This window comes from Tachypleus tridentatus, chromosome 2 (genome assembly GCF_004210375.1).
Source record: "Tachypleus tridentatus isolate NWPU-2018 chromosome 2, ASM421037v1, whole genome shotgun sequence".
Classification (NCBI taxonomy): Eukaryota; Metazoa; Arthropoda; class Merostomata; order Xiphosura; family Limulidae; genus Tachypleus; species Tachypleus tridentatus.
Genome location: NC_134826.1, coordinates 131,511,348 through 131,526,027, shown reverse-complemented (window position 1 = coordinate 131,526,027; position 14,680 = coordinate 131,511,348). Strand labels below are relative to the sequence as shown.

General features: G+C 32.3%; 1 protein-coding gene across 18 annotated transcripts in view; it reads left to right on the top strand.

Moving 5' to 3' along the window:
• LOC143245119 (uncharacterized) overlaps positions 1–9,260 on the top strand; it is a 40,614-nt gene extending 31,354 nt beyond the window's left edge. For all 18 annotated transcript variants that reach the window (XM_076491029.1, XM_076491037.1, XM_076491027.1 and 15 more), the window contains 2 exons: positions 1,486–2,996; positions 5,709–9,260. In XM_076491029.1, the coding sequence (XP_076347144.1) occupies positions 1,486–2,295 (810 nt within the window). In that variant the 3' untranslated portion in view covers positions 2,296–2,996; positions 5,709–9,260. The remainder of the gene's footprint in view (positions 1–1,485; positions 2,997–5,708) is intronic.
• Positions 9,261–14,680: the final 5,420 nt, after the last annotated feature.

The window sequence follows — 14,680 nt, the reverse complement described above, 5'->3', positions numbered from 1 at the left end:
GAGATTTGAGACTTCCAAAGGATTCTTCAGAGATTTTGGAGTTCAGACTTCATGCTAAGAATTTTTTTCAGGGACATCATTTTCTAGCATAGAAATCATGAAAAAGTGTTTTAAACATAAATTGTGGAAAAAGATTCATGGGTAATTGCAACAATATTGCTGAATTAATACCAATGCTAGAAACTGCAGTCTAGGATTCAAGTGAGTGGTGATTGTTGATTGATGTTTCTAAAAGAAGTTTAAAAGATGCTCTTCACAATGGTAACATGTATCTGTACCTACCAACTCCTCATTCAGTTCACTAGAAATAAATGTATGAAAAAACTCACTTTTTCTCAATCAGGTCAAATACAAAGAACATGGTTCACTACTCTGTGGAGACTTAAAAGTCCTTTGTCTGTTGTTGGGTCAATAATCTGGTTTTACTGTGAATGTGATAGTAGAGCACAAAATTGGCCCTGGATGAAGAAATAATAGCCATATAGTCAGCTTGATACTAGGATCAAAAAATATTGAACATAAAGGTTTGATTGACACAAAGACCTATAACCTCCACTTCACATAAAACTGGGCTTGATAAATCAGTCTTTAAAGACCCTAGATAAAGATGCGACTTTCAAGTATCTGTGGGCAATTCCCAGCTATTTCAGAAGTAACATTTATAGAAGGAATATCTGTTGAGCCCAAGATTAAAAAATTGGCTTTAGTTGAAGGGTTTGAAAAGACAATGAGGAAAGTTAAAAGCAAAGTATGGATTGGGTTTAAAGATGTTATTCACAAATTTTTAGAAAACAACAAGGAATCAAAAATATTGTCAGTAACATGCTTGATAAATTCAGAAAGTTGGGTTGTAATATGAACTTGAAAGTTTATTTTTTGCACTCACATTGACTAGTTCCTTGTAAAATTAAACTGTCATCTGCAAAATACAAAAAGAATCAGTCATCAGGGAATGTGGAACATCAGTGACATGGCTTATTACTGTTAGTCGTTGAAACAAAATGCTTCATAAGCAATGCATAACATGCAGACCACAACACACATTTTTCAGACCAAAAGATGTAATTTTATTTAGAAAATCAGGATGAATGAGGATACATATGTTTTATATCATTGTTCTTCTCTTTTCTTCAGTTTGTTTGTATTTTTGTTAAACGTAATAAATGTTCAGTGTGGTAAAAGAAACAATAATTTGATCTAAGTGTGAATTTTCTTTCCAGTTTGTAAAAAAAATCCTAATGTGATTAAAAAGTATTCTTAATGAAACACTTTGATGTAGAGTAATTTTTATTTATTTCTTTTTGAGCAAATAGTTAAAATGCAGTTAATATTTTCCTTTGTCAAATGACTGAGTGTTGCTATTCTTCTATAGAACTTGATGCTATAACTTTCTGAACTCTAGACATTGTAAAGTGATGTGTATTTGTGTAATAAACATTTGTATTGTAGTTCTCAATTGATGTTTTTTGTTGCTACACATATAAGAATGATGAAGATACTGTAGGCCAAGCTGTTGAAAAGGATGTTTTAACAAAGGTAGAAACTTCACAAACTAGTGGGGAAATATATGGAGGGGAGAAAGAATCAGTTGAAGAACAGAAAATGAGTGAAGAAATTTTTGAAGCTTGTGTGGAACCTACTGACAAGCATGAACCAGAAAAAGAACCAGAAAAAAGCAATGAAGTACTGTCATGTGATTTAAAAGCAGAAGAAATTGTTACACAAGATATTTCTGAAACATCAGATTTAAAAGAAAGTGAGAGAGTAATCGATTCTAAAGAGCCATTTGAGTCAAGTGAGCAAGCTGATAATATACATCACACTGAAAGTTTACTGAGTGTTCCCATTTTAGAGACAACCTCTCAAGCTTCAAGTGATGAACAATTTTCTGTTTTAGTAAAACCTGGCCAAGTATCAGCTGCTAAAGAAACCAGTGAATATTTAATGGAAACCCCTGAGGAGTCTAGCAAAAAATTATTTGATGAAAATGTTGAACTTAAAGTTGAATCTGACATAGTATCAACTACTGAGTTGCTGTCTTCTGAAGAGATGCTTGAAGTTAACAGCAAGTCTTTTTCTGAAGAACCTGGTAAATTACCAACAACTGAAGAACCAAAAGAATGTTCAGATGCTATTGAAATTACTAATGGAGCTTTGAGAACTCAGGTTGAAGAAAATGTTACATTTACTCAAGCATGTGATAAAGTACCAGAGTCTTCTGTTACAGAGAAATATCCTGACACAGTTGAAAAAGTGTTTAAAGATGAACTGTCCTTTCTATGGAATCTAATCTAATAGTTGATAAAAATGATGTTGAAATTCACCTTTCTGAGAAAGCCTTTGGTGAAGTAAATAAAATGCTTACTGATGAAGTTCATTCTGTTAAAGAATCTTGCCAGATAATGCCACCTGGGGGAATTTCAGAACTTCCAGAACCTGAAATAACTTCTGTTGAAGTTAGTCAGATACCAGTGAGGAAATCTGATATGTCTACTGAACATAGTCAAATAACACCTGATAAATTTGATCTGGCACAAACTGCTAAAGAACCAACTGGAATTAAAGTTCCTGAGAAACTTGCACTAGCACAAACTGATAAGATTGTTCCATGTGATGACATATCTGGAAGTGTGCAAATTACTGAATCATCAGTAATAAAAACAACTAATGAAGATATTCAAAAACTAACTACTGTAGATACTGATGAAATTCTAGTTTCTGGAAAGCCTCTTGATGAAGGTGGCCAAATACCAGCTTCAAGTGGTAATGTTTCTGACCAGGTGAAAATATCTCCAAGCTGTGATACTGAAAGAAATGTTTCATTCATTGAAATGTCCATCAAATCTCAAACTAGAGAAATCCCAACTGGAGAAAATGAAACGGTAACTTTGTCTAAAGATACATCAGAAGAGGTAGATGAAAGGTTGTCACGTCCTTGGGAGAAGAAAAGCAGCAAGACAGCTGGTGAAGAACTTGTGGAGTCTGAGGTCACACAGGTAAGTTTTATTCATGTTTTGGGTTGTATTTAAGTACCAAGTGCTTATATCTCAATTTTTTAAGACAAGCTTACTGTGTTTCCAGTTCTTTTGAATGATGAACAAGGTAATTCAAGGAAGTTATTGAACAATATATATGGTGTTAACATAAATATTAAAAACTCATCAGAATTAATTCTGATGTGACAGTACTGAAATTGATAAGAATTACACCTCTCCTGTTTAATCTATTTCACACTTTAACAGTTGTCATCAAGCAATTTTATAAGTAACATCTCAACCACTGCTATGTCTGCAATATCCCGAATTACGTAAAAAAAACTTGTTGGATGAAAGACCATGTCAGCACTGGATGTCACAAACATATTATACACTTTGTTTTAATTTCACTCTGAAGTCCTTACTAATAATTACTTTCATATTTCCATATATTTCAGTGTATCAGATTTCAGTACTTGGTCTTAACATGTATATCTCACTGTAACAGTTCTCTGTGTTTTATCTCTGACAGTTCTCTTTCAGTATAAAATACAGGTGTTGTATTTTTTGCTGATGATTTCTAATATTTCAACATGAGATCTGAGAAATATGTCATTATAATAGTTTTATCATATAGAATATTACTGTTATGTTTTTAGCTTTTAGCATATCAGTATAACTGTGATTTGTAATTTGCAGTATAGTCTTGTGGCATTAATCATTTTCATAATGTCAGTTCCAAGATTTTGCAGCTGTGGAAAGCTCCTGCTTTTTGTGTGGCTTTATGACAGTTCCAATTTTTAGTTAAGTAGTCAAGTGATAGTATCAACTATCAGGTCATCCCTTAAGTAATGTCTGATTTTATGTTCTGATAAAGGGAAAGAATTTCAAACGCTTTCAATGTTATTCAATCAATAATGTATGTTCCATTATTATTATTAATTACTTCCTGCCAATGATTCACAAGCTTCTGAATGTCACTTCTATAACATTTTTGGGGTTTGGAGGAAAAGAATGTAGAGAGGGTAGTTTTGACATCATGTGTTCCAAACTGTTTTCCATCAAGATAATTCTGCAAATTTTGGAATAGATGATAATCAGATGGGGCAAGGTCTGGAGAATAAGGAGGATGTGGGAGTTTTTCCCAGTCTAGCTCTCCAGTCTTTGCAAATGTGACCCTTGCTGTTTGGGGCCGTGCATTATCCTGGTGTAACACAACACCTTTATGATTGATCAAAGCAGGCCTCTTTTTTTTTTTTTTTCAAGCCCTCTAACTGTTGACAATAGAAGTCTAATATAATTGTTACATGGAGTAGCAGCAACTCAAAGTGGTTCACACCAACAATATCCCACCAAATGCTTAACAAGACTTTCCTAGGATGGAGATCCATTTTGGGCTGTGCTTTAGCCAGTTTACCTGCACTGAGCCATTGTCTGCAGCACTTAACATTTTTATAATATATCCATTTATCATCTCCAGTCACTAACCTATCCAAAAAAGGTGAGTTACATTCACGAGAGTGCACTATTTCCCTTTTTAAACTCGTAAAGCAAACTATATGCCTAATCTGCTCCTCAGACACATCCATCTTCATAAATGTTTATTATTTGATTAACAATCTTAAAAAGTGAAGTTGGGTTAGTTTCTTTTATTTGTCTGAACATTTTTATACACGTCCTACTACATATTTTAGTTCTTAAAGCCTTCATAAATGGTGATGCACTCTGCATTACATTTTCAGAGATTACTTATGGGATGACCTGATGTTTTTTAGTTTATTGTACTACTGCTCTCACATCATTATATACAAAATTTTATATTTGTTTATTGTTGACTTTTCTTCGATACAATACTTCTTTTAAACCAGTCTTTTTTTTTTTTCACATCAAACATTAATTTTAAGTTTGAATTAACTGTTACAAGTAATGTCGTAATTACAAGACTTCCCACTGCATCATACCTGACTGTTGAGTACACAGTTAAGACACTTCAGTCTTGTAAGTCATGACACCTCTCTGTTACTTGTAGTAGTATGGTCAGGATATGAAATATTGTATTTACAGTATGAAACTGTTACTTTCAGAGGAACTTTAGTGTTAAGTGAAATTGTATAAATATTTTTTGTATGTCCTTCGTCACTTTTTCTCAACTTGGAAAATGAAAATAGGAAAGTTTATCAAAATTAGTTTCCTCTGGAAATGTTTTATGTAAATAAGTTTTGTTTGATAAGTTATACCCAAATTTATTCTTTTTCCATAATATAAACTTACAATCTTAGCAGTGTAATAACATTTGCTTTTATAATTTATTTGTGAGATTATTTTGTTCAGAGAATTGTAAGATTATCTGTCATTTTAAATGGGAAAAACAAACTACTTGTTTTTGATCATGTACATATTCTACAAACGTTTGAAGGTCTGAGTGAGAATGTTGATGTAGTACAGTTCCATAATATTTATTTATATATTACTCAGTTTTTTCTGTTTATCTCCTGCATTTTTTAAACTCTAACTTTCGTAAAGTAACTTAGAAAACAAATTCAAAACTTGTAATATTTTAAATAAATAACAGTTTGGGTAAGTTGCAGTGTAGATATACTCTAGAGTTCTAAACTGTTTAGTGAAGTTATTTTTTGAATGAATTTTGAAAGTTAAAATTAAATGAAGTTACTCCAAGACTGCTTTTCATAATAGTAGGTGCTCTTTTAGTCATTTATTCCTATTTACTATTAGGAAATAATGGAACCTCAGGGGTCAACTAGAAGAAGTGAAGGTTCTAGTCCTGATTTAGAAAGTTTTGTAATTGTTGATTCCCTGCCAAGCACAGTATCAAATGGCCTGGCCATTCCACAGAAGCAGATGTGTTCAGATGATTCCAAGAAGTCGTCAACTGATGACCAAGTTTGGGCTTTAAAATTAAAAACTGATGAAGTAGGGAAGAAGCCTTCCTCATCAGGAGAAGGGGATAGTGGTGAAAACATGGAAGAAAATGTTTTACTTCAGGATAATAAACAACCAGAAAAAGATATTGTAAGACAGGGAGAAGGTAAGATGGATGAAGTGAAAGCAGGTGAAACATCATCAAGCAAAGAATTGTTACCTCAGAAAATCAATCAGCAAGAAGTACAAGAATTAAGAGGGTTAGCAGATAAAGGTGAAGTAACAACAGAGCCACCAAAGACGGAAGTTGTGCAGACATTTGAAGAGAAGCATTCTCCTCCAGATAAAAACAGTAAAGAAAAGCAGTATAGTGAACATGAAGTAAGTCAACCTGAAACATCTGTATTGTAAGGTTCCTCAAGAACTGAAGTGGTCATTTATCTTGAATGTTGAGGTATTGACGTCACCCATTTTACTAGATATATCTTGTTATGCTTAATATTTAGGACTGGATCAGTGCTACTGCAATTTACATAAAATATGACAAATGTCATCTTTTAAGATTTGTTTTAGTGTAATTAATATAATAAGAATGCTTTAAAAACTATACAATGCTTTAAAATGTGGGTGTGAAATGGGTTTGAACAGGTTAGAAAGAACCTGAAGTAGTTTACCTTAAAGGAGTTTTGTATGGAACCTATAGTTCAAGTTTTGTTTCTGCTTGTATTTAAGAACAGAAAGATTCATAACAATAAAAAAGTAATAAATGTAAAAACTTGAAATGTGGTGCTACAATATACTTGTAATATGTATACCTTGTCTATTCATGTGTGCATCTAGTTTGTTTAAAATTTGTGTACTAGTCAATGTTACACATTGATGTCAGCTCTTAAAGGGAAATAAATGTGCTTTTTCTGTTGCCAAGTAAAGGAATATTTGCAAGACAGAATGCTGTGATAACAATTATTTTGGTATATTTTACTAGCAAGCAAGTACTTTTGTTTAAATTTCAGACTTAGATGTTTGTATCTTTGAAGTGTTTCCTGTGCATTGTTAAAGTTGGTGTTATTTCTGCTATATTAAGATGTTTTGTTTGTGTGTATGTTTTTTATCCCTTTTTATAGTCATATTACATTTCTAATATTTGTCTTGTTTGTATTAGGCAGCTAATTGTAGGTGAGATAGCATGTACTTAAATTAGTCAAGTATATTTATTACCCAAATACTTCAGAAAATTTTGTCATTTCATGAAGTCATGGCTACATTTTGAAGTTTTTTTATAATGACACATAATTCAGTAATAAATAGAAACAAGTTAAATTGTTGTAGTTTGTCAGTGAGTTGTGTAATCTACTGAAGAAAAATGGAATTTGAATTTTTTTGGATTAAATATGGAGTTCATACTAATTTAATGTTACCCACATTGCAAAAACATGGCTTAAGGATAGCATTCTTTTATTTATTTTATTTTTTCCAGAATTATTAACATTGAAATTATACAAGTAATAACTACTTAAATACTTAGAATAACTTATTCGATTCTCAGTATTTTGAAGAAAAAAAAATATTTACCTCAGTTTTTATCCTTTTATTATTATAAAGCACTAGTTAAAGTATGATATATGAAATATTACAGCACCTTGGTTCTTTTGATAAATCATGCAACATTGTTCTGGTTGAGCAAACAAATGTTTTGTAATTTTGAAATAGTTTTTAGAATCATTATTTTTCTGCACCAGTAATCACATAAGTAAATAAGGTTTTTCACACCAAACCCTATATTATAGGCTTTTTATATGAAAATATTTTCCATTTTAGTTGTTTTATAAAGTTTTCTTTTTTTGCTTTCATTCCATTAAAAGCGTTCCAAATGGATATAGATATTTCATTACTCATTTGTAAGGCAAGGTTGTTTCCTTTTTGTTAGGTTTTTAAAACCTGTTCTGATTACTGTACCAAGCAAAAACTACTGAAAATGTATTAATATGTAGAGACAATTTTAATAGTGACTTTGAGCAGATCTTTACAAGTTCTTTTAATACCATACAAGATTTAGTATACATTTATTGTTTTAATATAACTAAAATAACATACTGTAAACAGTCACTAAAACAGTACTTTGCACAACAGTACAGGATGAACCAAAAAGTTTTTGTTTTGAACTGTTTCTGTTCTTATTTCCTAGCTTCAAAGAAAATATTGTAAATGCATGATGACTAATTGAAAGTGCCTTGAAAAGTTGTTTCTTAAAGCTAATGCTCAAAAAGTGATAGGGTGGTACATGTATTGGATTTTATAATAAGTATTAGTATTTGCATGTTTTTTCATATATGTATGGACTTCTTTTTGTGATTAAATGGTTTTTGCATATGTTATTCTCTTTAAAAGGAAAGGACAGTAAGATAAACATACTGGAGCCAGGTATTGGAAAGATTTGTTAGAATTTTTTTTGTTATTCTTAAATTGCTGACAACTAATGTTACATATCAGGCTTTGCAGAATTGGTGTTAGTTAAGTTGCATCTTTTTAAAAGGTGTTTTTGAAGCTTATTCAGATATGTGCAGTAGTTTCATTGAAAAATAATTGCAAGTAGAACTTGTTCAGGTGAACAATTAAGTTTTTGTAGTTAATTAATAAGACAGTTAACTCATATAAAACATAAGAATTTCACAACAATTTATAGTAATTGCAATATATCTGAATGCTACAATGAAATAACATTTTTGTAAACAATAAATGTGGTTTTTGACATAAATGTCTATGTTGAATACATGTATCTGTAAACTGTTTTGCAGCTTTATTTAAAAGTAAAAGCATACTAAACATAGTTGAGATCTCTCCTGCAAAAGGTTTCACTACAATTTGCTATAAGAATGTAGTGGTCTGTGTCATACAACTTCAAATATGAAAACATGCTAAAAGCAAATGTTAGACTAATAATTTTGTATCAAAAATTTCTCACCTAAACTGTCTTCTTTCTTTTAACTACATTTTATTGTAATTATTACATTTTTTTAAGCCAGAAGTTTCAGATCAGTATCTATTAGTTTCAGTAATGTTTAAGAATAGCTTTAGCATATTTTTGGATACATTGATTTTCTAATCAATTAACAATTGAGTTTTGTAAAAACTGTTGTGACTGTACTGCTGTAATCATACAGTGTAAAATAATTTCAGAAGTAGTTGATTTTATTTTGCATTTAATATAAATTTACTTCATTGAGCATATTACATTTTATGATCAAAAATTGAACAGTTGGCTTCTTGTTTAATTAAAAAAATTTGGTTTGTACTGCAGAAATGAACTTTGATGTAATACTTGAACATTTATTCTTTTCTTCAGCCAAAGGGACTGAAACTGTAATGTAAAGCTTCAATAAATGCAGAATTATTCTAAATGCCAAATAATTTGTGTATTTGTAATTTTCTTTTTCAACTGAATCTGAAATACTATATTTCTGTTTTGTTTTGTAATTTACTACATAATAATGGACACTTATATTCTGATGTGAAATTCCTTGAAACATACTGTCTAAAGATGAAAATGATCAAGGTATAGTGGTATAGATAGCTCTGTATAATCTGTTACGTAGAGTGCAGAATAAGTATGTTGTTACATAAGTAACTTGTGGTACCCAGAGTACATTGAGATAATTAACTACATGGTACCACTGGATGAACTAAATTAGTATATAAATATCTCAAATAGCTTTAAATAACAAAAATCTTAAATGGATGTATCAAGTTTATTGACTGAACATAATTGTACAAATTAAAAATTGTTTTACTTAACGTTTTCAACAATATTGAGAAACTAAAGTTAATTTTACTTAATGATTCTGTTATGTTTCCGAAGATTCTAACTTAACCATAAATTATAACACTATTTTTCAAAAAGAAAAGTGACAGATTAGTTAATTCTCAAAGAGAGAACTGTACATTTAGTACAGGTGGTTAAAGCTCTGTCATGAGCATAGTGTAAATTACCACCTGTGCTCTCTGTAATCAAGCTAATTGGTGTATCAGTGTTTCTTTTGATGGTAACTTTTCTAATGTACTTCCTTAATGCTCAATACAATGCACTCTTCAACATGAAATATTTCTTTAAACAAATGGAATGTTATTTTTTTGTTGGTCAACCACATCATATTACAAAACATGTGCCAATCATGTTGAGAGTGTGAACAACTAGAAACATTTCTCACCGTTAACTGTTTCACATTTATCTGTTATTTGGTGTAGATGGTTTTTGACATAATTGTCTCTGTGTTGAATACATATATCTGTAAACTGTTTTACAGTTTTACTTAAAAGTAAAAGCATACTAAACATAGTTGAGGTCTCTCCCTGGAAAGGGTTTCTTTCCAGTGAGTGAAACAGTACATCTTCAAGTTACCAAAGAGGATGACCTAGGAAGGTTTAAACATTGTTCTCTGCTCTATTAGTAAAAGTGTTAATACCCATACCAGCTGTTCTGAGATACAGATGGATTGTTTGTTTATGGTAAAGCTACTAGGACTATCTGTTACTGTCCCTGATTTTGAATTTCTGGTCACTAGAAAGGTAATTAACTGGTAGCACCTACCAATAACTATCTGCACTAGCCATTCCTAATTTAGCAGTGTGAGACTATAGGGAAGGCAACTTTTTATCACCATCCATTGCCAACTCTTGGGTTACTCTTTTACCAAAGAATAGTGGGAATGACTGTCACATTATAATGCCCCATGGCTGAAAAGGGGAGCATGTTTGGTGTGACGGGGATTCAGATTATAAGTCGAGTGCCTTAACCACCTGGCCATGCTGGGCCAACAACTATTTGGTTATTACCTATCAACGTATAATAGAATTGACTGTCCTATCACAATAACTATTTGGGTAAAAGGATGAACATATTCAGAACCAGGTTTTGATCCCATGACCTGTGGATTTCTGGTGAAGCATCTGAACCATCAGTCCATGCCATTTACCTGAATAGAAAGGAGAAAATTGAAATTCAACTTAGGAGAAAAGGTTTTAGTAACAATACTTCACTTACTATCATTAATGGCATAGTGATATGTCTGCAAGTTGCTACCTGTGAGCAGAGCACAGACAGGCCTTTCTGTAGCTTTCTGCTTATCTATAAACAAACAATTCTCTTAGTAGTTGTACTGTTAATGTAGTTTCTCAAAGCAATTTAACTGCAAATAAAATAAGCCACAAATCATTGTGCAGTGTAAGATTAAATTGATATAGTAGAAACAACCATATTTTAATTAATTACTGTCAAAATAAATTAAAACACAATACTGATTTTTTTAAATTAAAAATAAGAACACAAATCTGTGCTATTATTTATCAGGTGTTTTTTGAATAATCCACTCTCTTAGTCTAAAATGTTATTTAGTAAATGAATTATCTCAATAACAAGAGTAATTTAATTAGCTACTTCATGCCAGGTTGCCCCCAATGGCACAGTGGTATGTCTGCAGACTTGTACACTAAAAACTGGGTTTCAATACCCGTGGTGGGCAGAGCAAAGATAGCTTTGTGCTTAATTCAAAATAAACAAATCCTGCCAGGTAACACACCTATGGGTTAGCAGTAAGCTGATTTTAAAACTGGTTTCAGTACTTAGTGTTCAGAGTAGGGATAGCTCATTGTGTAGCTTTGTGTTTAATAACAAACAAACTTCCACAATGAATTTATTGACTAGTTAATACATTAAGTCATGCCATGAGGATCAAAGGCTGTAATCATGGTAAAAGGTGGCCCAATTTCCATATTTGGTTCACTTAATCCATTCACTGCAGGTGGGATATGTATATTTCCCAGTGCTCCTATCCCTTCAAATTGGGACTGGGACAAATGTTTCATATTCTCAATGCTTTTTATGCCTTCCTCTGCTGGGTTGAGGTTCAATATATTGTCTGTCAATTCTAGATGGAAAGCTAGCTTTGTTTTGTCTCACTAACTCTTCATCACCACACATTTGAACACTACTTAACTCACAGTCACTATCATCTAAGGATTCTAAGCTATTTGAGTCCAGTGTACCAAACATACTTATATAGTAATTAGGGTTATTACTTGCCACTCTAGTGATAGAGGCACAGTTGTCATATGTTCTGCGTGGGCATATTGTTGGTTACTGAAGGGATGAGTGGAACTGTACATCAACATCAGATGGGATGTCACCAGATATTTTCCAATTAATTTTACTCCAATACGTAACAAGCAGCAATTTTGAATGACAATGGGAAGCATTCATCACAATATGAAGGCATGGAAGTACTAGAGAATATGCATCCTAGCTACAGCGAAAGTGTTTATAACGTGAGAATTCGATGCACATCATAAAGATGCTTATATGGTAATCTTTTCATTCTTTACTAACTTAACATGGATTTTCACCAATAACAGTAAATACAAGGGAAGTTCAGAATGAAGCAAGATTTTCTTTAAAATAACCTGTAGTGTGATTAACCATAGCTGGTGAATAATATGCTGTAATCAAAACCTTTGTTTGCAAAGCAAAAGTAAAGTTATGGAAATCCACCAATTTAAAGTGTATGGATAACTAATTTGTTTCCCCTCTCAAAGATATACAATAGTTCCAAATAACTAGTATTATTGAAGCAACTGAAAATGATTACAACTTGCAACATCATATCTTCATTTTCCCAAACTGGTATAAAGAAGTTCACTAAATAATTGATAAATGTATGTGAATTTTTGACAAAGCAGTTAGTTGTGGCATGCCAAGTGGAGATTTGAAGGATGCCAGGTTAATTACAGAATGTGAGTTCATCACGAAGAAAAAGGTGATTAATGGAAGGTGCACTAGAATAAAGTTAATTTACACTAGACGAATATAATCATAAATAAAACAATCGGAAACAAAGGCTATCTGTGCCCGTTGCTACTTAAAATACTCTATTGAAACTAGGGTCCAGCATGGCCAAGTGGTTAAAGCACTCGACTCGTAAACTGAAGGCCGCGGGTTCGAATCCCGGTCGCACCAAACATACTCGCCCTTTCAGCCGTGGGGGCGTTATAATGTAACGGTCAATCCCACTATTCGTTGGTAAAAGAATAGCCCAAGAGTTGGTGGTGGGTGGTGATGACTAGCTGCCTTCTCTCTAGCTTACGCTGCTAAATTAGGGACGGCTAGTGCAGATAGCCCTCGTGTAGCTTTGCGCGAATTTCACAAAAACAAACTAAAACTAGGTTAAACTTGATCCAAAAATAAAAGCTCTATAAAGAAAAATGTTAAGTTACAAAAATAAGTTTACTTTAAAATGTCAAGTAAGCTTGGCGTCAGTTTTAAATTCGAGACCTTTTAATCCTGGTTTAACAGATCTTTTATTGATAATGCGGCTTCGTTACATTTCATTCCAAAAAAATAAGATCATTAGATTAAATTGTTTGACATTTAACAAGAACTTTCCTAAAAGTATTTAGTTTCAGAAATATAAAATATTCAATTTTGAGTTGTCTCTACTGTTTCTAAAAAAATTATTTTGTGTAGTTTTTTTGTATTTTACTTTGAAATGCTATTTTTTATCTTACAGTTTTCACAAATCACTTATACGATCTGCAGAACTTCCAGAGTCAGGAGTTTCCAAACTTTGTAAGCTGGGGGACCCCTTCAACTTCTTTACCATATTGGTGGAAGAACTCTCATTAAAAATAGTATTTATCATGTATTTTACTACCTTCATAGTTTGATTCTAGTGCTCATAAAAAAAAGGAAAGTTTAAAAATAATCATATTACTTACTTTAATGTGAAGGATAATAGTGCTTTGCTCAAACAGTCTTACGAATTCTTGGGTCAATATCTGAAAGTTTCAAACAGACATTCATCCCATTTTTATACTTCGATTTTATATGCTCAATCCAATAGGAAATCAAATGTCATTTTCTTCTGATGGGAAAGCAACTGTGTCGGGTGCACAACGGAATTACGTCGATTGCAATTATTAATGTGGGTCTTTTTTATATTACTGTACTAGTTTTATAACGTCTTGGTGTGTTTTTCTTATAGCAAAGCCTCGTCAGACTATCTGCTGAGCCTATAGAAGGGAAATGAAACCTTGATTTTAGCGTTGTAAATCCGTAAACTTTTCGCTGTAATAGCAGGGAGGGGGGAAGCTGATGTTTTAGTATTTGATTTTATTCGTTAGTCTTTCAGTAAATAGTAATTCCATAAATTCGATGTATTACTGTGCATCCACAGGAAGTTGCGAACCACAGTTTGGGAACTTTTTCCTAAATGAATATAATAAATTTTTTTGAAGGCAGATGTTTATGTTTTATTTTCTTTCTTTTTTTTTCATATCATTAAGGCTTACCACTACCACCAAGTACAGTGCAATCGAATGTTTGATATTAAGAAACTGAAATAGGTACATACCTTTTATCTATTCTGTTGTATGTTCTTAAAATATCTTCTTTGGGTCATATGGGTGATCTCATGTCTTTACATTTTCACTTACAGTTTCTTTTTAATATTTTAGTGTATTATGATATTCTTTATCTTTCATTGTTTATATCCCGCATGGCCAGGTGGTTAAGGCACTCTAATCCGAGGGTCGCAGGTTCAAATCCTCGTCACACCAAACATGCCTTTCAGCCGTGGGGCGTTATAATGTGATGTTCAATCCTACTATTCATTGATGAAAGAGTAGCCTAAGAGTTGGCGGTGGGTGGTGATTACTAGCTGCTTTCCCTCTCGTCTTACACCGCAAAATTAGAGACGGCTAACGCAGATAGCCCTCAAGTAGCTTTGCACGCAGTTCAAAGCAATCTTTATTTATACGGACACAAGTTAACAGGTGTT